Raw genomic sequence first — 24,331 nt, forward strand, 5'->3', positions numbered from 1 at the left:
GCCACGGACAAACGAGCGGGGGCCTCTTTAGAAGTGATGCAGTAGTATTTATTTAGAGGCGGATATGTTCCCAGGCTACTTAGTCATACTGGACAGCCAGCCAAGCTTGAATAACGACGGCGCAGACGTGTCGTCTTCCTCGCTCACGAGCTGTCTGAACAGGGAGCCGGCGTGCGTCATCGGGTCCTCCGCTCGGGAGAGCGCCGGGGGGTCAGCCTGCCGTGGGATGCAGAGGAAAGTGCCTTAACGTCCACCCGAGCCTCCGCCTCACCCGCCCCTGCACTCGGAGTCCTCCCGAGCCTCCGCCTCACCCGCCCCTGCACCCGGAGTCCACACAGCGCACACGGGGGAGCTGAGAAGCAGGGGGAGCTCGGTCCAGACTGCTGTGTGTCGAGATGTGAGGACTTAGCGAACAGCACGACTGTCGCCGGCAAAGGGCAAACAGGCGGCCCCTCCGCGCCGCCGCCTCGCGCACGGATAAAACGTAAGGCTGGCCGCGTGAGGTGGGGCGCGGCGTGGAGGGCAGTCGGCAAGGCCTGTGCTTACCCGGTGAGTGGTTCTAGCAAGCATTTTCTTTTCCACTGCCATCTCTCAAATTTTAAAACCAGATGTTTGATGAGAATTCTTGAGGGTCTATGGCAGGGAACATGGCAGGGACACACTGCTAATGTTTTGTCTAACAGTACAGCCAACACAACTACACGCTGTAGGGAGACAAGCCGTTTGCGCTCTCAAAGACACACAAACACAACACCGTTCAGAAATACCAAGGAGGACTCCTGCAGGCTTAATGGATGGCATCCTACTGGAACAAAACGTGTGTGAACAAGAAAACGTAAAACTTCAGGCAGCAACCTTGTTTCCCACCAAGTACAAGTCAGGAGGGTCCTACTCCGACCACCAGAACCAAGTTTTCCAAGTCAACAGGCACGCTGCTGTGCGGGCAGCTGCGTCTCCACCCTGCCCTGCGTATTTTCTAGGTACTGTTTCTATTGGGAGGCCACATGGGCATCTTTTAAAACTTCTGTTAGCTCAAGCTAGTAAAACCTTGTACTTCTCTGTTGCGTCGCCATTAAAAGCATCATTAGTGTATTCTGTCATTCAGTTCTTTATTGATTGCTTAAAAGGAGTTAACTGGGTGGCCTGGTGGGAGACAGGGACGGGATGCACACAGATGAACCCCTTGCTCTTGGCACTGACCTGGGCTTTGGTTTGGACGCTTCTGGTCAGCTTAGCCTTGCGGTTGCTTGTCATGCTCAGGGGAAGCAGCCCGAACCTCCAAGACGAGAGGAAGGACGTCAGTGGTGCCCGCGTGGGACGGGCTGGGGCCGTGCGGGAGATCCGGGCCGCGGTTACCTGATCTGACTGGATGCCAGGGGCAGGATGTTGTGGGCCTCTTGGGAGTTGACTGCATTGCTCCTCGAGGTGAACTGATTCTCCGTACCAGTAACCAGTCCAAACAGGACCTGACAGGAAACACCGTGAGGGAAGCGCCACCTCAGTAACTCCACGCTGTTTTACTTTATGTGCTGTTGAGGGTGTCCATGTTTGAGAGTGACTTCACTGCCATCCCCAGTCAGTCTCAGTCCCGCAGGCCTTCTACTTCTCTGCTGAGGCCCGGGCGGAGCGTTAAATCCTTCCCCAGGACTGCAGTGGTCAGCCCGGGTTGCCTCAGCATCTGAGACCCTCCAGTGCTTTCAGCCCCGTGACCACACGAGCTAACGCCTCCTCACGCTGCACGCGTCCTGGGCTCCGGGGCAGGAGTCAGCTGAGCTCGGGGCGCGCTTTCCCGTGGGCACGTTGCCCTGACTTACAGAGGTTCGCTGCACCAGGCGGGTAAGGTTGCTGTTGAGGTGTGGCGTGAACACATCCAGGTCAAACGGGTCAATGAGTCCTTCCAGGTAGTCAGTGACCTTCTCAATCCTGGGAAGAAGATTAATATCATGATACCCCACACTTTTTTAGGATAAAAAACCTAACGGTATTTGTTCTGCTGAATTGCTGGTTTTCCCACTCGTCACTGTTGATGGTGCTCAGAGGGTTCACCTGCAGCAAGGCCGTTCCTTCCCCATGCCCTGATTTTGGGGAGGGCACCCCGAGCTCAGCTGGGCTGCCTCAGAGAGGAGTGGGAGTCCCCGGACTTGGCCTGACCATGGATGTGTGCAGCAGGTGGCCGTTTGCCCTGCCAGAAACAAGCACGCACTGTGTAAAGCACGGATAGGCCGGGCTACGGAAGCTCCTCACCCTTGGGCGGGTTACGCTGCTAGGGCGGGGAGTGCCCTAAGTGCACCTAACTGCTGGCCGTCCTGGCTCGGTACAGTGTGGACCGCCCAGTGCCTCACTGCCACCGCCCAGCACAGCACGAGCGCTGGCCTGCACAGCCCAGATCACAGTTCAGAATCAAGTCTGGTCTCTACTGAACGCAAGTGTCTATGACCTCCTAAGGTTAGAAACCTCTAGCTGAGACTATGTGCGGAGAGCCCAGCAGGGAGGACACGGCACCTGGAGTCCGGTTTGCTTCGGCCACTCTTCCCCTCTTCACCCTTGGCTGTCAGGACGAGGCTGAGGTAGCGCAGGTCGTACAGCAGCTGCAGTGCCCGATTCTGGGTCACTGGGAACGCACCTTCCTTCTGCAAACGAATGCCCAGGCCCAGCCAGGGGAGATCAGGAGAAGCAGTTCAGTGCTGGCTAAGCAGCCGCTTTCTCACTCCCACAACAAAACTAGGCTGTGTTAGAAACCTGTCTTAACTCTCATTTTCTTTCTTAAGGATTTATTTATTTGAGAGGCAGAGTTACAGAGAGAGGGAGAGACAGAGAGGTCTTCCATTTGCTGGTTCACTCCCCAAATGGCTGCCGTGGCCAGAGCTGCGCCGATCTGAAGCCTGGAGCTAGGAGCTGCTTCCGGGTCTCCCATGTGGCTGCGGGGACCCAAGCACTTGTGCCATCTTTTGTTGCTTTCCCAGCCTATCCGCAGGGAGCTGGATCTGACGTGGAGCAGCCAGGACTCGAACCAGTACTGCGGGTGGAGTCTTGGCCTAGTAGGCCTCAGCGCTGGCCTGGAAACTTGGTCTTAAAATGGAAAAGCTAACAGCAGGGAGGGGACTGAGCCCTTTGACAACAGGCCGCAGGGTGGGCCGTGCAGCCGCCCCCTGGGATGCCTGCGCCCCGCAGTGGGGGGCCTACTTGAGTCCTGGCCAACCTGCTTCTGATCCAGCTTCCTGCTGACGCGCCTGGGAGGCAGCAGGGATGTGGGAGACAAGGATGAAGTTCCTGGTTCTGGGCTTCGGCCTGGCCCAGTCTTGGCTGCTGTGGCCATTTGGGGAGTGTACCAGCAGGTGGAAGATCCGTCTCTCTCTGTCCCCCTACCTTTCAGGTAAATAAATAAATCTTAAAAAATAAATAAAAGCATCTTAGAACATCTGAGAGTGGCCTCAGGGGCTGTAGGTCACTGTAAAGGGGAAACAACCCCTTGCTGGAGGAGAGGCCCTGACGCGGCTCAGCAGAGCGGACAGTGAGCTCTCCCCAACCCCCACTGCCCCTGGTTCTCAGATGTCACTAAGCAGAGGGGCATCCGCACGGGGCAGCCTGCCCTGCGGAGGCGGGAGGGGAGTGAGTGGAGGGCCCCTACAGTGACTGCCTGTGCCTGCCCAGCTTCACAGGGTCCTAGCTCACACCCCGGGGCGGGGTGGGGTGGGGCGGGGGCTGCGTTCTCAGGAGGTCTGCATTTGATCCTGAGAACTGAGAGGTTCATGATCTGCCCAAAGCCCATGGTGGGCAACTGGCTGGACCTTCTACGATTCTGAAGCGCGGTCGGTTTGACCCTTGAGAAGCGGGCGATGGGACGGTGGAGCTGGAAGGCGGGCCCTCCCGACAAGACGCAGCATCCGCACAGGACCCGGGCCTGGCCTGCGTCCTCTCTAAACACCCGGACCCCTGCTGCGGGCGCCCCCGCCCGGGAGAACGCCGAGGGCAAACACCCACCTTCCTCTGCTGCTCTCCCGCGAGCTGCTCGTAGGCAGCCACTACGTGGGCCATACAGCTCCTCAGCATCTCCTGCAGCGTCACCTTCGGCAAGGCATGGCCCCCGACCCGGTTAATCTCCTGGCAGAGGCTGAACAGGAAGGACTGCACGTACCAGGACGGCTAGAACAGACCAGAGAGGGCCACGCTGTTAACCCGCGCCACGGCCATGGCTCACAGCAGAAGTGGACGTATTCGTCCTCACGAGGCCTGAGTGCCGGGAGCTGGCCCCGGCAGCCAGGCATCGGCAGGTGGCCCACTTAACAGACACAAAGCGCCGTGGTCAGTGTCCCGTTCCGTCATCCCCTCCGCGGTCTGGGGTGGCCTGGCAGGCGGGCCTGTGTGATGCTGCTGTTGTCACCTTATGGTCAGTGCTTCCCTTTAGCACAGAGCGCGTGCCACCCGAAGGCAGACTCACGAAGTGACTTCTCGGCCAGCCACTCCTGACGCGGCCCAGACAGTGGATGTGGCCTGACTGCAAGCCTCCCCGTGGTCAGCCCAGGGCTCCTGTGACGGTGCGACCTGCTCACCTGTGTAGGCAGCCGGATCGTGGATGTGATGCTACCGCCAGACTCGGTCTCCTCCTGAATCTCTAGTTCATCCCAGCTGGTGGCCGTGGCCAGGACGGAGCCAGCGTCATCTAGAAGCAATGACTGGGCGAACCGCTGAGTCAAGACCTGGAGATAAAAGGCAAATGTCCCTGTGAGCTCTCCAGAGCCTTGGAAGGGCCTGCACCTTGCGGCATACCCTGTGATCTCCGGCACAGCCTGAGCCGTGGGGCTGCGCGTGCGGTGGGGTGTAGCCAGCATCACTCTTCTTTAAGCCAATCACGGGCGTGAGGAGGGAATCCTGCTGCTAATCAGCCAAACATCAGATGCAGGGGAGAGGAAGGGAGTGCGGCACTCAGGCCGGGGAACACAAGCAGGGGCTCTCGGCCAGGCAGAGGCCGTCACTTTGACCTGGCGGGAGGAAGCCGGCCTGGGCACGCGTGGACGGGGCGAGGAAGTTACTGTATGAGCTGCAGGTGCCCGTACCATCGAAGGGCCTGCGCGAGGCGGGCGGGGCGGGGCGGGGCGGGGCGGGGCGGGACGGAGCAGGCCGGGCGGGGCGGGGCGGGGATCGCTCACCTTCACGAGCGCGGCGCTCCACACCCGGTAGCCCTGCACACTCTGCTGTAACAGCATCTCTCTCACTTCCTGCCACTCGGCCTGCGTGGGAGCGGCGTCCTGACCCTTCCCCTTGGCTGCTTTCTTCAGAGCCCGGGGCTCCCTGGCTGGTTTCTCGGGGCTCCCAGGTTTTCCCACGATACACTGCTTGAGGTGGGGGCACAGTTCTCCCAGGGACTGGCAGAGCCTGGCCATGAACAGGACGGCGTGCAGCTGGACCCCGCTGCGGACAGCCTGCTGCCCTTGCACGGCCTCCTCAATGCTTCGCAGCTCCGCCTGGATGCGGCCCGTGATGCGGCCGATGCACACCGCGGACTGCGCCCGCAGCAGGTCGCGCACGGTGCCCGCGTCCGCGTACCTGTCAAAGGCAGAGTTCTTGGCCTGCGGCGGGGGGCTCTCCTCGGAGGGGAGGTAGGCCAGGAGGTCATCCAGCTTAACCTTCAGCTTGGCATCTAGGGCAGAGCAGAAGCCCTGCACGCAGGGGCTCACGGCCCGGGCCTTCATGGAGAGGCCGCTGCCGGCAGCCGGAGCCCGGTTGGCCACGGTCACCCAGGCGGCGTCGGGGGGCAGGTCGCCGGCGCTCTCGGACCACAGGAACAGGCACATGTTCTGCTCGTAGTGGACGTGCTTACTGCAAGCGGAGCTGCCGCTGCCACTGCCCTCCAGCTCCTGCAAAGCTGAAGCCAGGAGCTCTTCGCAGCTGCTGGCGATGGAGTCGAAGCCTTCTCTCGTCAGCGTCTGAGAGAGAGAGAGAGCGCAGCTGCCGTCACTGTTCCTTTAGGGCACGCTCAGAGCCGGGGCGACAGCGTCTCCCAGCATTCGCGGCGCTCGCTGCCACGTGGCCCTTCCGATGGGCACGGGCTCATTCCTGGGCCACGGCCAGAGGAGTCTGGCTCTCCGCGAGAGAGCAGCGCAGACGGCACGCAGGGAGTGGCGGGAACCTCGCCCGCCGGCTGCACCCCACCGGGGCCACGTGACCCTGCCCCTCACCTGCAGCCGGTCCAGGAACAGCTGCTGCATCATGTCCTCCCAGAACGAGAGTGGCTGCTCCAGCAGCCGCCGGCAGATCACGTCCCAGCTGTGGCTGGCGGCCTCGTGGGTGAGCAGGTCCCACACGGCGTCCCGGATGGCGGCCAGCGCCTTCATGCTCTTGACGTACATGAGCAGGCTGGTGATCCCGTTTTTAATGTCTTCCTTACACCTGCAAGGGGGTCGTTTTGCTTGGGCTGCATGGGCTTTGTGGTCCTCACAGGTTTATTCAGAAAAACCGCAGGACTCCGTTTGAGTGACCTCTTGCCTGGGCCCGACACCTAAACACCCCTCAGGGTGTCCCGGTGGGGGTGGGGTCTGCGGCCCCAGCTTCCCCGGGCATGGAAGCCGGCAGCCCCATGGGGTGGCTGCAGAACTCAGACGTGCAGACCCCCACATGAAGAGAGCCCAGAGTTCTCTACGTAGCCTCTGGAGGGCCGCCTCCCTCCTTGGCTCTCCCACGCAGGTGGCGGTGGGCCCGAGTGAGAGGCCGCCACGCGCACGTCCCCGGGGGAACGGGCTGCTCTGCTCCCGCTGCCCGGGGCCCAGGGCAGCTGCCTGGCTCTTACTTACATGTGGACCCACTTCTGCAGGGAGTCTCTCAGGTACTCCTGGCTGATGGGATGCGCCAGGGTGCGCAGTGCTGGCTGGAACTCCACGACGGAGGCCGGCAGGTGCCTGAACCAGCTGCACAGCTTCATCTCCCCTTGCAGGACGCCGGCGCCCTTCCCTAGAGGGCGGGGCAGGGGCGTGAGGGGGCAGCGCAGGGGTGCGAGAGGGCAGGGGTGCGAGGGGGCCGGGGCGCCAGAGGGCAGGGGTGCGAGGGGGCAGGGGTGCGAGGGGGCAGGGGCACGAGAGGTCAGGGGCTGGGGTGCCAGAAGGCAGGGGTGTGAGGGGGCAGGTGCGCGAGAGGTCAGGGGCTGGGGCGCCGCGAGGGCAGGAGCGTGAGGGGGCAGGGGCGCCAGAGGTCAGGGACTGGGGCGCCGAGAGGTCAGGGATTGGGGCACCGAGAGGGCAGGGGTGCGAGGGGGCAGGCGCGCGAGAGGTCAGGGGCTAGGGCGCCGAGAGGGCAGGGGTGCGAGGGGGCCGGGGCGCCAGAGGGCAGGGGTGCTGAGACGGCAGGGGCAGGCCGTGCGCGCACTGGGCGCCGCACTGCCGCCCGCCACGCGGTTCTCCTCCGCGCAGGTCCGAGCAGACCCCCGAGGCAGGGGAGCGCGCAGTCCAGGGCCTCCCTCACCGGGAGTGAGGCGGCTTCCTGCCGAGGAGCGGCAGAGCCGAGGGAGGAGTAGAAGGAAGCAATGAGTGCAGCGCGGCCCCCCGCACCTGATAGCAGAAGCGCCGAAGCCAGCGGGGAGCCACCCCACGCCGTGAGGCAGAGGAAGGTGAGCACCCCTCCTCCCGGGTGGCGAGGCCGGCTCCCCAGGCGCTGGGCCCCTCTGGGATGCGCGTTCCTCGTCTTCCGGCGGCTCGGCACCCTCCGCCGTGCAGAACCCAGGGCCCTCTGACGCCCCTGCACGGCACCGGCGCCGCCCCCAGAGGAAGCCGAGCGCGGGAGCGCAAGGTCTCGGGTCCGTGCGGCCCTGGGCTTCACGTTCCCGGCCAGCCTGGCTTTGCCCCCCCGCGGTGACCGTGCTGACGTCCCAGGGCACCTGTGGATCAGGAGTCCAGGCGCTGCCCTGACCACTGGCCCAGGCCTCCACGAAGGGTGTGCATTACAAGGAAGGCGGAAGAGGCTGAGCAAACACGAATGACCGACGAAGGCAAGGCCGTCTGGAGCTCACCGGCAGGGCTGCGGCCCGTGATGGCCTCCAGGGTGGAGAAGAGCAGGCCGCAGGGCAGCGGCGGGGCGGGCGGCAGCCCCTCGGGCGCGGTGTAGAACAGGGCGTGCGCCTGGCTCAGGGTGGTGGCCAGCAGCTCCACCAAGGCGCAGATCTGGGCTTTGATGCCCGAACCTGCGAGAAGAAACCGGCCGCTTTCAAGCAAGCCACTGCCTGCAGTCAAGTTAGAACCAGAGAACGTCCTGGAAGCCTCCCTGCCCCGCGCCGAAGGGCCAGCGTTTGGCGCGAAGCCGCACCCACCGTGGTGTGGCTGGTTGAGGAGCTTCTGGATGGCCGCCTTCCTGGCCATCAGGAAGTCCGTGAGGGCCTGGCGCGGAGAGCTCTCCTCCAGCAGCAGGACGGAGCACAGGGCCTCGGCCACGGCCTGGTCCGACACCGCCTGGCACTTGAGCAGCACCTTGCTCTCGTACAGAATGGTCGACCTGGAAGGTGGCCGGGCACGTCGCACACCTGGGGCAGGAGCCTCGGCAGGGCCCCCAAGACCGCAGGGGCGGAGCTTAGCGTCACGGGCGCAGCCCCCAAGACTGCAGGGGCGGAGCTTAGCATCACTGGGGTCTGGGCTGGGGGCTGGGGGCTGGGGGCAGGGGGCCGGGGCCGGGGGCGAGCCTCTCACCGGAAGTGGCTGGCTGCTGCCACCTGCCGGACGAGGATGGGAAACCGCGCGAGGACCGGGCTGCTGCGGGAGGCCGCCGCCTCCAGCTGGAGCAGGCTGTGCAGGTGGCGGCAGAGCAGGTAGAGCTGCGTGGCGTGGAGGTACCGCGAGGCCTCCATGGCGCTCCACATCTTCTCGGGGATCTCCAGGAGCAGCTTGATCTGCGCGGCCATGCTGTAGAACTTGGGCGACAGCTGACGTGGCTGCAGGGAGGGGCGCGCAGGAACAAGGCAGAGCAAGGTCACGTCTGCAGGCCGGGGGGACCCTCGGGGCGTGGCCGATTCGCAGCTTCTCCACGCCAGGCTCGGTGCCAGGCGGCGGGGCGGTCAGTGGTCACGGCCACCAGGAGAGGTCTAAGGGCTCGATGGCTTTTCTGACGCACGTGCACCTCTGCTCAAGCCCACAGAGAGGCAAAACCGCCTCAGAGGGATCCTTCTCTAAGGATTTATTTACTTGAAAGTCAGAGAGAGAGAAAGAGAGACCCTCCATCCTTCCATCTGCTGGTTCCCACTCCAGATGGCAATAGCCGGGGCTGGGCCAGGCCGAAGCCAGGAGCCAGGAGGTTCATCCGGGCCTCCCGTGTGGGTGGTAGGGGTCCAAGCACTCGGACCATCCTCCACTGCTCATCCCAGGCCATTAGCAGAGCTGGATGGGAAGTGGAGCAGCCGGGGCTCGGACTGGTGCCCAGATGGGATGCTGGTGTCACAGGCAGTGGCTTTACCCACTGCAACACAACGCCAGCCCCTCTTTAAAAAGAAAAGGTTAGGCTGGCGCTGCGGCTCACTAGGCTAATCCTCTGCCTTGTGGCGCTGGCACACCGGGTTCTAGTCCCGGTTGGGGCGCCGGATTCTGTCCTGGTTGCCCCTCTTCCAGATCAGCTCTCTGCTGTGGTCAGGGAGTGCAGTGGAGGATGGCCCAAGTGCTTGGGCCCTGCACCCCATGGGAGACCAGGAGAAGCACCTGGCTCCTGCCATCGGATCAGCGCGGTGCGCCAGCCGTGGCGGCCATTGGAGGGTGAACCAATGGCAAAGGAAGACCTTTCTCTCTGTCTCTCTCTCTCACTGTCCATTCTGCCTGTCAAAAAAAAAAAAAAAAAAAAAAAAGGTTTATTTACTGAAAGGCAGAGTTAGGGAGAGAGAGAGAGAGTGTGTGCTTCTGTGTGCTCCCTTAACCCCCAGATGGCTGTAGTAGCCAGGCTGGGCCATCTATCACTGTTTTCCCAGGAATGTTAGCAAGGAGCTGGACTGTAGGTGGAGTGGCTGGGACTTGAACCTGTGCCCACACAGGAAGCCAGCGTGGCGAGCGGTGGCCCCGCGGGACCTTCTGCCGTTCCTCCTTACTAGCCCCACACCCACGCTTCCTCTGGCTCAGTCTCCAGGCCTCTCCCAGCTCACCTGCGCCCACTCCCCCATCGCAGGAGCCCCTGCCCTTGCCATCCCCTCGGGAAAGGATCTGTGCACGTGCAGGAGCTGGAGGCAGCAAGCTTAGGCCCTTCTTTCTGTTCTAAAATCTTCTAAAAGATGTGTTTATCTACTTGAGAGGGGCAGAGATAGAGAGGGAGGGAGGGAGGGAGTCTTCCATCCGCTGGTTCACTCCCCAAATGGCAGCAACGGCAGGAGCTGGGCTGACCTGAAGCCAGGAGCCAGGAGCTTTTTCCAGGTCTCCCATGCAGGTGCAGGGGCCCAAGCACTTGGGCCATCGTCCACTGCTTTCCCAGGCCACAGCAGAGAGGAATCGGAAGTGGAGCAGCCAGGACTCGAACCGGCGCCCACATGGGATGCCTGACCCACTACGCCACAGCCCCGGCGCCTGCTTAGGCTGTTTTAGAGGCTCGTCTGCTGGCCACCTGAGGACGCAGCAGGAAAGCCCTCACTGGAAAAACGCCTACACCTTGACCTTGGAGTTCCCGGACCCCAGAACTGGGAGAACACGCGTTGACTTCCTGTAAATGATGGAATCTCAGGGCTGCTGGCAGAGCAGCACACGTGGTCTAAGGCGCCCGCGCTGCAAACCTCCTCTCCCGTGGACAGCCCTCCGTGCTAGAAGGGCCAAGCCTCCGCCACTCCTTCCAGGCTCCCAGGGAAATGGGAGTTAACACCCTTCACCCTCAGCTGTTTCTCTGCTGCTCTCCTACACTGTTCACACCTCTGGGGTCCACTGCCATGGACCTCCTCGACTCCTTCAGAACAGAACGAACTGGGGGGCTCAGAAGAACTCAGATAAGAACACCATGAAAAATACAGTTTTTAAAAATATTTTTTTATTTGTTTAGAGGTACAGTTAGAGAGAGGGAGAGACAGAGAGAAAGGTCTTCCACCTGCTGGTTCACTCCCCAGATGGCCGCACAGCCGGAGCTGGGCCGATCCAGAGTCAGGAGCTTCTTCCAGGTCTCCCATGTGGATGCAGGGGCCCAAGCACTTGGCCCATCCTCCACTGCCTTCCCAGGAGCATTAGCAGGGAGCTGGATCAGAAGTGGAGCAGCTGGAACACCAACCGGCGCCCATATGGGATGCCGGCACCGCCGTAGGCAGCAGCTTGGCCACTATGCCACAGCACCAACCAAAAAAATCAATACCTTTCTAAAATCAGGCACAATACAAAACAGCTTTTTAAGAAACCTGAGAGGGGCTGGTGCTGTGGCATAGTAGGAAAAGCCACCGTCCGCGGCACCAGCATGGATGCTGGTTCGAGTCCCGGCTGCTCCGCTTCTGATCCCGCTCCCTGCTAATGCACCTGGGAAAGCAGGGGAGGGTGGGCCAAGTGCACCCACGCGGGAGACCCGGAAGACGTTCCTGGCTTCAGCCTTGTCCAGCCCTGGCCATTGCGGCCACCTGGGGAGTGACCCAATGGAGGAAAGATCTCTAAGTCTGACTTTCAAATAAATACAGCAATCTCAAGAACGCCTGGGCTAGGCCCCCCGCGGGCGGGTACTGCGGAGGGCAGGGAGGGTGGGGGCCAGCTGCACCCGGTTCCGGTGCGTCCGCCCAGCCGGCCCAACCACCAAGCTCCCCCCGGATCGCAGGCCTGTGGCTGCGGTGCCCTCTTCATGGGGTCAGCGCTCCCGGAACCCGCAAGTCGCCCTCCGTCCGCCCTCCCGCAGCCGGCTGCGGGGCAGCAATGACAACGTCCAGCTGGCCACGGGCGAGGGCCTCGGCCACCACCTCGCAGGGGGCGGGGGTCCGCGGACGCCGTTCCGGGGGTGGGGGCCGCGGCGTCCCCGGCCGGGGGCCCAGGGGTCAGCAGGAAGGGGAAATCGGACCTGCGTGGAGCCACCTCCCTCCCCCCGCCCCCGGCGGCTGCAGCCCCCAGTGGAGGAGCGAGGCCGCGGGCCCGGCGTGAGGCGAGCGACTCGAAGGCCCGGACGTGCGGGGAGGCCCCCGAAGAAAACCGCGGCGCGACTTTCGGGGGCTCGGGGCTCGGCGGCGCCCCGGAAGGTGAGGACACGCGCGGTCGCCGCGGCGGGGGCGGGGGCCGACGCGGACTGACCTGCGGGGCCTCCGGCGGCCGGGGCGCCGCCGAGCCGGCCTGGCGGAGCCGGGCGCAGTACTGGTCGGTGGCCTTCACGGCGTCCACCAGCCCCTCGGCGCAGCAGCGCATCTGGCCGATGGTGTCGGCCGCCTCGATCAGGTCGCGGTACCGCTCGCCCACCATCTGCCGCAGCTCCTCCTTCTTGTGCTCGATCTCCGCCCGCACCTGGCGCTCCAACCCGCGGATCTCCTCCGCCCCGTGCGTCTCGAAGAGCGCCGCGGGGTCGCGCAGATCCAGCCGCTTCATGGCGGGAGAAGCGGCCACGGCAGCCATGGCGCGCGGGTCCGCCGGCCGCCGGCCACTTCCGCCCTCTCGCCCCGCCCCGCCGCCATCTTGGTTCGGGGCGGAAGTGCTTCCGCCCCGCGGGGAGTCGTGTGGGTTCCGGGCCTTGGGGGCGCGTCGGAGAGGGCGGTGGGCGGCGCAGGCGAGGTTTTTGTAAAAGAGGGGACCAGGTGGGCGAATGGGGTCCGAAATGGAGCTGGACTGTGCTAGCTGGACTGTGCTAGCTGGACTATGCTAGCTGGACTATGCTAGCCGGAGCCTGACGGTGGCCCGAAACCTCCGCACGCGCAGGTGCAGCCTCTCGCGGTGCAGCTCAGTTAGCAGCCCTCGTGCGCTCTGGTCGCCCACCAGGTCCCCGGGAAACGTCGTGCCCTGCGACGGCGGCGTCTGCCACTTAGTCGGTCCCTTCCCTGGCGTTAACCCCTGCGGCTCCTGCGCTGCGGCCCGAGGCGCGTGTTTGCCGCTCGCTGCTGGCTGGGGGTCGTCGACCCCGGGCACTTTTAGAAGAGAGAACCCGAGCCCCGTGTTTTCAGCTGCTCCAGCTGGGGACCGCAGCCTGAGGACGGGCCAGGGGACGTCGGGATGCAGCGGCTTAATCCCAGCACTTGATCTTAAAAAAAAAAAAAAAAAAAGTATATATATTTGAAAGGGAGAGAGAGGGAGGGGCGGTTTCTCATTCTCTCCTCCAAGTGCTGCCGACAGCCGGGTCTGGACCAGGCTGAAGCCAGGAGCTTGGAACTCGGTCCAGGTCTCCCCTGTGGTGGCAGGGACCCAGGTATTCGGGCGTCTTCTGCTGCCTTCCCAGGCTCATGAGCAGGGAGCTGGATTGGAAGTGGAGCAGCCGGGACTTGAACCAGTGCCCATATGGATGGGATGCCGGCGCCTTTACCCACTACACCACAGCGCTGGCCTCGGTGTTTAATTTTATTTGAAAAGGAGAGGGAGAGAGAAGAGAGATGGAAAGAGGTCTTCCATCCACTGGTTCTCTCCCCAGGTGCCTGCAACAGCAGGGGCTGGGCCAGGCCAAGGCCAGGAGCCCGAGACTCAGGTCTCCCACCTGGGTGGCAGGGACCCAAGTGCTTAGGCCGGCACTTGCTGCCTCCCAGGGAGCACATTAGCTGGAAGCTGAGTCAGAGCAGAGGGCCCAGGACTTGAACCCAGGCGCCCTGCTGTGGGATGTGGGCACCCTTGGCAGCCACTCAGTTACTGTAATTGCTGTGCCAGATGTCTGCTGCTGTGGCTGGTCTTTTTTTTGACCGAATCTTCCATCTGCTGGTTCACTCCCCAGAAGGCCACAGTGGCTGGGGCTGGACCAGGCTGAAGCCAGGAGCCAGGATCTTCATCCAGGTCTCCCACAGGGGCTCAGGGGCCCAAAGCTCTTGGGCCATCTTTCGCTGCTTTTCCCAGGTGCATTGGCAGGGAGCTGGATTGAAAGTGGAGCGGCCGGGACTTGAACTGGTGCCCGTATGAGATGCTGGCACTGTAGGCGGATGCTTAACCTTCTGTGCCACAGCGCCAGCTCCCTTTCTCCTCCCCATGGTGGGTCTTTCCTTGGCTGTCCCCGCTCCCTTTCCCACCTACAGGTTCCATTACTTTGAGGCAAACCTTAATTTCAACCTGCAAATAAACCAACACTGTACAGTATTCTAGTTTACCTCGCGGTAGCCCTGCCATGTCGGGAACGTCATTCTCCGAGAGGCCGGCGGATTTTCTCAGGGAGGTTGCCGTTTTCAGCGCCTGCCCACCCAATGATCTCATCTGCTGAACGTGTAAGTTCCACACGATAGGTAGGAAAAGAATTTTCCTGTTTTGTGCATGACAAGAGCCCAGAGAAGCTCCCTTCCCTGCCAAAGTGCGCCTAGCTGGCAAGTGAGGGTCGCCACCGGATTTTTGCATTTTTGCAAAAATAACTTCAACTTCCCCTAACTCAGATCGCCACCTGGTGGCAGGTCTGCAGTTTGCCATCTCCACAGTGCCATCCCGCAGGCAACAGCGGTGGGCACTCTGCTTCCCCATCCCGGCATGGACGAAATCTCTTCTCTGTTTGGGAAATTCGGCTCTGTCTGGGCAGGGCCCCTCGCAGCCCCGGCGAAAGCCTGGGGCTGGCCGATCAGACACAAGCACCTGGGACACTGGAAGGCGAGCCGGTGATGCTGAGAAGCAGGGACCGTTCCCGTCTCATCTTGGTAGTGGTGAGTCCAGCAGCTCGCAGCTGCTGGCACTGACGGCACGGCTCCTGGCTGCCGTGAACGACCACCAGGATGTCTTCCCCAGAGCCCAGCTGTGGGTGCTTTGGGCGGTGAATGTTTAGTGTCCCTTGGCTCTTGCCTGCCTGTCCCCCGAGCCTGTCCGGTGTCGTGTTGGAGGTGGCTAAGCACAGGTGCACGGCGCCTGTAATGTCAGGCAGAGACAGCCGGCTGTCCCCGCCGGGAAGCGTGTCCTCTCTGCCTGGCTGAGTTCCTCTGATTGCCCTGAAGATGGCGCTGTCGCGCCGTTGCCTGCAGAGCTGAGCACCACCGGAGGCCCACATTGTCTTCCGGTGTGTGTGTGGGGGGCTGTCAGGGCTGGAGGAGACGTGTCTTGGGCTCTTCACTCTCCGCGCCTCCTTTCCAGGCCCCTGAACAAGCCATCCTCTCTGGCCACCTCTGCCTGGCAGCTGCACCTGGCAAAACCAGGCATCTGGGCTGAGAGCCCGGCTCCCGCAGCTGCCCCAGGCACCCTGCCGGGGACAGAGGGACAGAGGCTATAGGAAGTACACGAGTGACAGGACCGCCCCCTTGTTCTGTTGCCCTAGTTTAGTCTTGGTTTGGGGATGAGTGTGTGTGTATTGTGTGACCACCCTAAAGCGTCCTTAGATCTTCAGGGAGAGATTTATTTATTTATTTCTGTTTGAACGTCAGAATTACAGAGACAGGGGGAGAGAGTGTGTCCATCTGCTGGTTCACTCTCCAAGTGGCCGCAATGGCCAGGTCTGGACCAGGCTGAAGCCAGAAGCTTCTTCCAGGTCTCCCACGCGGTGCAGGGGCCCAAGCACTTGGGCCATCTTCCACTGCTTTCCCAGACACGTTAGTGGGGAGCTGGATCGGAAGTGGAGCTACGCCACAGTGCTAGCTCCCAGGGATAGATTTTTTTTTTTTAAGATTTATTTGTTTATTTGAAAGGAGTTAAGGAGAGAGGCAGAGAGAGGGAGGTCTTTCATCCGCTGGTTCACTCTCCAGATGGCTGCAACTGCTGAGGCTGGGCCAGACCAAAGGCCAGAGCTGGGACTTTCATCCGGGTCTCCCATGTGGGTGGCAGGGGCCCATGCATTTGGGCCGTCTTCCACTGCTTTCCCAGGCGCATTAGCCGGGAGCTGGCTTGGAAGCAGAGCAGCTGGGACCTGAACTGGCACTTCCAATAGAGCACGCCGGCGTCGCAAGTGGGGGCTTCAGCTGCTGTGCCACGACGCTGGCCTGAACTGTGTTTGAACCGTAGCACCAGGCATCCTGCCCGTAACAGTAGCTGTGATCTGAGCGCCATCTGGAGAGTCCGCACAGGTCACCATACTCCTTTGGCACAGGTGATCCAGACAAAGCTGGGGTTCTGCAGGACCAGGTACCCTGCCCGAGGCCACAGGGCAGCCCAGCAGCTGAGCTTGTCTGGCTATGGAAGTCCACGCTCTTTCCACTCCCTCGCGTTCTTAGCTTCAAAGAACATTTCTCTCTTTTTTTTTTTTTATTTTTTGGACAGGCAGAGTGGACAGTGAGAGAGAGAGGGAGAGAGAGAAAGGTCTTCCTTTGCCGTTGGTTCACCCTCCAATGGCCGCTGCGGCCGGCGCACCGCGCTGATCCGATGGCAGGAGCCAGGTGCTTCTCCTGGTCTCCCATGGGGTGCAGGGCCCAAGCACCTGGGCCATCCTCCACTGCACTCCCGGGCCACAGCAGAGAGCTGGCCTGGAAGAGGAGCAACCAGGACAGAATCCGGCGCCCCGACCGGGACTAGAACCTGGTGTGCCGGCGCCGCAAGGCGGAGGATTAGCCTAGTGAGCTGCGGCGCTGACCCAAAGAACATTTCTGAACATTAAGAGGCAAGCAGCCTGTGCCATTCTGGCCGGCACGCACACAGTCCCCACGCTGCTTCCTGCCCTCGGCCTGAGGCAGGGGCTCTGGAATTCTACGGGCAGTGTGTGGCTCCAAGCCGGAGGAACGCTGCAGTGGTTGGGACAGGTGACACACAGGGTGGCCGGGCCTGGTGGCCAAGTGTCTTGAAACTGGAGGGCTAGGGTGTGACATCTCACTTTCTCTAAGCCCGTCCGCACTCTCCTATCTCAGTCTGAACATTGAGGGGGCAGGCCTCGCCTTACTTTTTTGATAAACATACAGAAAGCCAGCCAGGATACTGCCTAAAAGAGAAGGAATTTTAGCAGATTTATGCAGACACCACATGCCTTGTGCAATACGTGGTCTAGCAGGTGCAAAGGGGACGGAGACCTGTGCTCCCAGACCCAGCGACTCAGTAAACGTTCGCAAATGTGTCGTGCGTGCAAGCCGCAAAGTCACAGAGAGCCAGGGTCCTGCAAAAGTTTGTGGAAAATGGAATTAAAAGATAAGGTTTATTTTGGTGCAGAAAATTTATTTGAAATCCCTGCATGCTATTTCTTTCTCTCTCTTTCTTTTTCTTTAAAGATTTATTTATTTGAAAGGCAGAGCCAGAGAGAGAGAGAGAGAGAGATAGAGACAGACAGACAGAGAGATATCTTCCATCTGCTGGTTTACTTCCCAAATGGCTGCAACAGCTGGAGCTGGGCCAGTTCGAAGCCAGCAGCCAGAAACTTCTTCCAGGTCTCCCACGTGGGTGCAGGGGCCCAAACACTTGAGCCATCTTCTACTGCTTTCCCAGGTCATAGCAGAGAGCTGGATGGGAAGTGGAGCAGCCGGAACTTGAACCAGTGCCCATATGGGATGCCGGCCCTGCAGGCGGCAGCTTAACCTGCTAGGCCGGCCCCCTTGTTTCTTTCTTTCTTTCTTTTTTTGACAGGCGGAGTGGATAGTGAGAGAGAGAAACAGAGAGAAAGGTCTTCCTTTTGCCGTTGGTTCACCCTCCAATGGCCGCCATGGCTGGCGTGCTGTGGCCGGCGCACCGCACTGATCCGATGGCAGGAGCCAGGTGCTTCTCCTGGTCTCCCATGGGGTGCAGGGCCCAAGCACTTGGGCCATCCTCCACTGCACTCCCTGGCCATAGCAGAGAGCTGGCCTGGAAGAGGGGCAACCGGGACAGAATCCGGCGCCCCGACCGGGACTAGAACCCGGTGTGCCAGCGCCGCAAGGTGGAGGATTAGCCTAGTGAGCTGTGGTGCCGGTCTCCCTTGTTACTTTCATAATATGCATCTTCCATGACTTTTTGAAGACCTCCTGATATGCATGGATTTTATGAATTTTTTTGGACCAAAAAGAAATAATCTGTGGACTTTCTGAAATTGCTTCATACTTCCCCAAGGCTGCCTTAGAAAGAGCAGAGGAGTCTCCTGCCCTCGAGTGCCCAGCAGGCGAAGTAGTAAAAGCAGCAGGGCAGTTCTCACCCCTGTCACACCCGGCTCCTCTGGGAACCCCAACACAGCCCTCTGAACCCCGTGGTGTCGAAGGGAGGGGCGTCTTCTGGCAGAGCTGGGAGGGAGCGGGGCTGAGCATGTGGGGAAAGATCTAGAAGGAAGAGAGAGAGATCCCCCAGGGAAGTGGAAACAGCAGGTGTAAACTCTGGCCGAGCTGGGAGAGGTGGGTAAGGGAGAAAGACGGGGGGAAGGAAAAGCAGAGGGAGGCGAGGAGAGCGACACAGAGGGGAGGGGAGAAAGGGCGACTTGGTGCAGGGAGGGAGACACTGTGTCCCCACGAGTCAGCCGGGCTGGCTGGAAGGCTGCGTGCTGCACCAGCGCCCGCCCCGCCCGCCCGGTGGGATCCAGACATTTGGTGTTCGCTCCTGGCCGAGATGCCAATGAGATTAAGAGAGCCTTATCTTTCTGGGGGTGGTTATCAGCTTGTGTCCACTGGAGGTGACATTTGTGATGGGAGCGCTGGTTGTTTACTTCACAGGCCTTGCACCTGACGAATGGAACCCATGTGCACGGTGAAGGGGACCTCCCAGGGCCTCAGCACGCTGGGGGTTAGCGGAGCCCACATCCCACACTCCATGTCCCTCACCAGTGTGTCCTTGCCGGTGGCCGGCTCTGCGCTGGATGCCACAGGGGAAGATATAAGCTCTTTTTAAAAATTAGATTTATTGGGGGCCGGCGCTGTGGTGTAGCGGGTAAAGCTGCCGCCTGTGGTGCTGGCATCCCATATGGATGCGGGTTCAGGTCCTGGCTGCTCTACTTCTGACCCAGCTCTCTGCTATGGCCTGGGAAAGCAGCAGAAGTTGGCCCAAATCCTTAGGCCTCAGCACCCTCCTGGGAGACCTGGAGGAAGCTCCTGGCTTTGGATTGGCGCTGCTCCAGCTGTTGTAGCCATCTGGGGAGTGAACCAGCGGATGGAAGACCTCTCTCTCTCTCTCTCTGCCTCTCCTTCTCTCTCTGCCTCTCCTTCTCTCTCTATGTAACTGACTTTCAAATAAATACGTAAATATTAAAAAATGTAGATTTATATATTCACTTGAAATGCTGTGGGAGAGAGGAGAGAGAGAGAGAGAGAGAGAGAGAGAGAGAGAGAGAGAGAGACCTTCCATTTGTTAGTTCACTTCACAGCCAGGGTTGGGCCAGGCCAAAGCCAGGAGCCGGGAGCTCCAACCTCATCTCCCTCATGGATGTTGGTTACCCAAGCACTTGGGCCGTCCTCTGCTGCTTTCCAGACACATCAGCAGGGAGCTGGATTGGAAGGGGAGCAGCTGGGGCTCAGCTGGCATGCGGATGGAATGCCCACCTTGCAGGCAGCAGCCTGGCCTGTTGGGCCACCATGCCAGCCCCAAGTTCCTACCTCTTTGCAGACTTCCTCTGTGGCTTTTGGTTTTGCTACTGTGATGCTGCCCTCAGCTTACCTAGAGAGAGGTGGCGGCTTCCCAGTGTCCACAGCTACAACCCGAGAATGTTTGGCTTTAATGCTACACGGTGGTGGGATATTTTCTTCCTGGATCCGGCGTGACTGCAGGAAGAGCTGGATTTTAAATAACTTTTCCTTGGGATGAGCCCTCGGCAGGATCATCCCCACCCTGGGTTTCACACAGCCGAATCCGGTTAAGTGTCAGCCCGTGACAAACGAGGGACACTTCAAGTTCAAGGACTCAGACCACAGAAGTGGGATCTGTGAGGGAACTGTGGATTTGGGCGGAGGCGCACCTACAGGAAGCCTCACTAAGTTGGTCTGCTTGGGATGCTGAGTCTGGGTGTGACATTTGTTTGTTTTTGTTTAGTTTAAACTCTTTTTTAAAAAATTATTTATTTCTTATTTTATTTATTTGAAAGGTGAGTGAGAGAGATCTTCTATCCATTAGTTTACTTCCCAAATGGCCGTAAGGGCCAAGGCTGGTCCAGGCTGAAGCCAGGAGCCTGGAGCTCCATCCAGGTCTCTTACATGGGTGCAGGAGCCCAAGCACTTGGCCCATCTTCCCTCGCCTTCCCTGGCATCTGGCATATTAGCAGGGAGCTGGATGCGAAGTGGAGCAGCCGGGAATTGAACCAGTACTCTGATGTGGGATGCCAGCATTGCAAGTGGCAGCTTAATCTGCCGTGCCACAGTCTGGCATGGTCCTGTTTGGTTTGAATTATTTTTTAATATTTATTTATTTTAAAGTCAGAGTTACAGAGAGGCAGAGGCAGAGACAGAGAGAGAGAGAGGTCCTCCATCCAATGGTCCACTCCCCAAATGACCACAATGGCTGGAGTTGGGCCAATCCAAAGCAGGGACCTAGGAGCTTCCTCTGGGTCTCCCATGTGGATGCAGGGGCCCAAGGACCTGGGCCATCTTCTACTGCTTTCCCAGGCCATAGCAGAGAGCTGGATTGCAAATGGAGCAGCTGGGACTCAAACTGGTGCCCATATGGGATGCCGGCACTGCAGGCAGCGGCTTTACCCACTACGCCACAGCGCCGGCCCCAGTTCGAATTTTGTAAGATAAATCAGAGACATCAAACCTGATTTGCCCAGAACCGGATGATAAAATAGTTGAGTTCTTGGACATGAGAGACTTTGCAGTGCGAGTCCTTTTGCAAACAGAGTTTGGGGGAAAATGCAGCCATCTGGCCACATCCGGTTGAGTAGCCTGGTCATTGCTTTGGTACAGTGGGCAGTGGTGGGAAAGGCTGCTTTACACCTGGAGGGTTGTGCACCTGAGCGTGTATCGTGCGAGGGAGACCGTGGTGGCTTTGTGCAATGTCCATGTCCAAGGCAGAGTTGATTTTTCTGGTGGGTGCTGCCTTGAGAGCTGCACGGGTGGCCGGAAACCTCGTCTCCATCCCTTTTGCAGCTTCTGTGCGGTCCCCGGGTTATTTTCTGAAAATGTTGGGATTTACAGCATTTATTTATTTATTTATTTATTTTGACAGGCAGAGTGGACAGTGAGAGAGAGAGGGAGAGAGAGAAAGGTCTTCCTTTGCTGTTGGTTCACCCTCCAATGGCTGCCACTGGCGCACTGCGCTGATCCGAAGCCAGGAGCCAGGTGCTTCTCCTGGTCTCCCATGTGGGTGCAGGGCCCAAGCACTTGGGCCATCCTCCACTGCACTCCCTGGCCACAGCAGAGAGCTGGCCTGGAAGAGGGGCAACCGGGACAGAATCCGGCGCCCCGACCGGGACTAGAACCCGGTGTGCCGGTGCCGCTAGGTGGAGGATTAGCCTAGTGAGCCGCAGCGCCGGCCTTATTTTTTAAATTTATTTGAAAGAGTTACAGAGAGAGGTCTTCCATCCGCTGGTTCACTCCCCAGATGGCCACAACGGCCAGAGCTGTGCTGATCGAAGCCAGGAGCCAGGAGCTTCCTCTGGGTCTCCCACGTGGGTGCAGGAGCCCAAGCACTTGGACCATCTTCTACTGCTTTCCCAGGCCACAGCAGAAAGCTGGATTGGAAGAGGAGCAGTTGAGACTCGAACTGGCGCTTCAGGCCAGGGCTTTAACCTGCTGCGCCACAGCACCGGCTCCTCAAAAAAATTTTTTTAAAGATTTATGTGTTTGAAAGGCAGAGTTAGAGAGAGAGGGAAGGACCATTCATCTGCTGGTTCACTCCCCAAATGGCCACAATGAATGGGGCTGGGCCGGGTTGAAGGCAGGAGCCAGGAGCTTCTTCCAGGTCTCCCATGTGTGTGCAGGGGCCCAAGGACTTGGGCCATCTTCCACTGCTTTCCCAGGTACATCAACAGGGTTCTGGATCAGAAGTGGAGCAGCTGGGACTCGAACCTCCACCCATGTGGGATGCCAGCATCGTAGGTGGAGGCTTAACCTGCCCCAAACGCCGGCCCCATTGCAGCTGCTTTAGTAGACACTGGGAGACGTGGTCATGCTGGGTCTCTGCGATGGGGGGATAGCGTCCTTGCCCCAGACGCATCCGCTCTGGGACCCTCTTGACTCTGTGACGTCTGCGGGCTCGGCTCTCTCGCCCTCCGGCCTGGTTGAGGGCAGCCTGGGAAGATCAGGAGCATCCCCCACTGCTGTGCAGCCCAGGGCTCCGTGGGTCACGTTCTCTCCATGGCTTCCACCCTCGCTGGGCTCGCGCACCCTGCTCCCAGCCTTTGCCCGTCATTGCTAGGCCTGAAAGGGGCGCCCGCCTTTGCAGGTCTCTGGCCCCTCAGCCCTCCCGCGTTGCTTCCCGTGTGCCGGCACCCACTTCCCCAGGCAGCTCCTGCATCGCCTTGATTCCAGCGGAGCCCCTGGGGGTGTGCCATCAGTTTCTGGCACCGCCCTCTCCCTGTGGTTCGCCCCAGGCCCCAGGCCTCGGCCCCACCACGGTCATGGAAGAATAAGGACTTGGCATTTGGTAGCGTGCCCCGAGCTGCCCGGTTTCTGGAATGCTCTGGCCTCGTCAAGCTGGATCGGGGGCCTAGGGTGGTGGGAGGTTGTGCCCAGTCCACCGTGGTGGAGACCAGAGTTGACTTAGACTTAGCGGAGGCGTCGAGTCCCCCAGCCAGAAGGGACTCCGTGTAGACAGAAAGCGAACTCCAGCTTAGACGACGCAGCCTGTGCCCCGCCTTGCGGGGTTTGAAGCCATGGTTGCCGTCGGGCAGTTTTGGAGACTGGTCAGCCATTCAACAACCAACAACTTTCGGGCTTTCTCTTGCTCTGTTGGAGGTGAGGGCCGGCTGCTGTGTCCCGGGCGCCTCTGTCTGTGTGGTCATGCGATGATTCCCGAGGGTGCTTTCTTCCACACAGCCTTTACAGTATGCCGAGTGAGCCCTGTTCTCCTGGGCCAGGACGTGGGCACCTGGTTGCTCAAGGTCACGCATCCCGCAGTGTCGATTGTCCAAGGTCACACATCCCGCAGTGTGGGTTGCCCAAGGTCACGCCTCCCGCAGGTGGAAGTGTAGCATGAGCTGCCTTAGCACACAGTTTCTGGACGAGGGACTTTGTTTTCTGCTCCACAGAATGGGGGCATCAGCAGTGTCTGCTTCCAAGGGCTCGAATGGGAAGGCAGATAAAGGCTTAGATTGGGAGCTGGTACACGGTGCGCCAACAGTTAGCTCATTCTCTGGTTTTAGCTGTGTAATTTATAGTTAGGACTATTTTAAGCGACTGGAACTCAGTCTGTGTTAAATTTGAGAGGAAAGATAAGAAGAGGATAACAAGTTGTCTCCTTGGACGTAGTTTCTGCACTCTTGGTATTTCTCTGTAGCCGGTTCTGCCTCACCCAGCCCCGGCATGTCGGCAAAGATTTTTTTTAGAGCAGCCCTTTTGTCGTCTGTTATACAAGGTCTTAGCTACGCTGTTTAAATGCGGAAGTAACCAGTCTGTGGACAAAACGGGACTCGCCAGTTTTGCAGTTTTTTTTTTTTTTTTTAAGATTTATTTATTTGAAAGGCAATGTGTGTGTGAGAGAGAGAGAGAGAGGAGAGAGAGAAAGAGAAGGAGAGAGAGAAAGAGAAGGAGAGAGAGAGAAAGAGAAGGAGAGAGAGAGAGAAGGAGAGAGAGAGAAGGAGAGAGAGAGAGGAGAGAGAGAAGGAGAGAGAGGGAGAGAGAGACAGGGAGAGAGAGAGAGACGGGGGAGAGAGAGAGAGGGAGAGAGAGAGAGAAGGAGAAAGAGAAGGAGAGAGAGAGAGGAGAGAGAGGAGAGAGAGAGAAGGAGAGAGAGAGAAGGAGAGAGAGGAGAGAGAGAAGGAGAGAGAGAAGGAGAGGGAGAGAGAGGAGAGAGAGGAGGAGAGAGAGAGAAGGAGAGGGAGAGAGAGGAGAGAGAAAGAGAGAAGGAGAGAGAGAGAGGAGAGAGAAGGAGAGAGAGAGAAGGAGAGAGAGGAGAGAGAGAGAGAAGGAGAGAGAGAGAGAAGGAGAGAGAGAGAAGGAGAGAGAGAGGAGAGAGAGAGAGGAGGGGAGAGAGAGAGAGAGAGAAGGAGAGAGTCTTCGACCTATTGATTTACTCCCCGGTGCTGGGCCAGGCTGGAACCAGGAGCCAGGACTTTCGTAGAGGTCTCCCACGTGGGTGCAGGGACCCAGGCACTTGGGCCATGATCTGCTGCTGCTCTCCCAGGTGCACTAGCAGGGAGCTGGATTGGAAGTGGAGCAGCTGGGACTTGAACTGGTGCCCATATGGGATGGAAGCTTTGCAGGAAGCAGTTTAGCTCCCTGTGCCGTATGCCAGCCTAGTTCTGCCAGTTTTCAAACACATCTCTTCCCTCCCCTCTTCCTTCCTTCTTCCCTCCTTTATTTCTTCCCTCCCCCTCC

The 24,331-nt window shown here is 59.9% G+C and overlaps 2 protein-coding genes across 9 annotated transcripts in view; one reads left to right on the top strand and one right to left on the bottom strand.

Moving 5' to 3' along the window:
* Positions 1–26: 26 nt before the first annotated feature.
* On the bottom strand, positions 27–12,559 carry COG1 (component of oligomeric golgi complex 1). Of its 5 annotated transcripts, none has more exons than XM_089317642.1 (15): positions 12,192–12,559; positions 8,667–8,908; positions 8,294–8,475; positions 7,997–8,167; positions 6,789–6,945; positions 6,177–6,387; positions 5,148–5,924; positions 4,551–4,697; positions 3,982–4,143; positions 2,503–2,627; positions 1,815–1,923; positions 1,357–1,466; positions 1,201–1,276; positions 768–802; positions 27–216 (listed from the first exon to the last, which is right to left on the bottom strand). In XM_089317642.1, exons 1-14 carry the CDS (start codon positions 12,504–12,506, stop codon positions 788–790), a joined length of 2,799 nt encoding a protein of 932 aa, XP_089173768.1. In that variant the 5' UTR covers positions 12,507–12,559; the 3' UTR covers positions 27–216; positions 768–787. The 5 variants fall into 5 exon arrangements, with proteins under 5 accessions (XP_089173768.1, XP_089173767.1, XP_089173765.1 ...); XM_089317641.1 differs by having other exon boundaries at positions 2,503–2,630; XM_089317639.1 differs by lacking the exon at positions 768–802.
* The window catches only part of SLC39A11 (solute carrier family 39 member 11), a 443,645-nt gene continuing 431,201 nt past the window's right edge, over positions 11,888–24,331 (top strand). Inside the window, exon 1 of one of the 4 annotated variants that reach the window (XM_089317655.1) lies at positions 11,888–12,139. The gene's annotated coding sequence lies outside the window, so the exon portion shown is untranslated. The remainder of the gene's footprint in view (positions 12,140–24,331) is intronic. The other 3 variants (XM_051825151.3, XM_089317658.1, XM_089317648.1) reach the window with 3 other exon arrangements.

This window comes from Oryctolagus cuniculus, chromosome 17 (genome assembly GCF_051225735.1).
Source record: "Oryctolagus cuniculus isolate XC-2025 breed Fujian yellow rabbit chromosome 17, ASM5122573v1, whole genome shotgun sequence".
Taxonomy (NCBI): Eukaryota; Metazoa; Chordata; class Mammalia; order Lagomorpha; family Leporidae; genus Oryctolagus; species Oryctolagus cuniculus.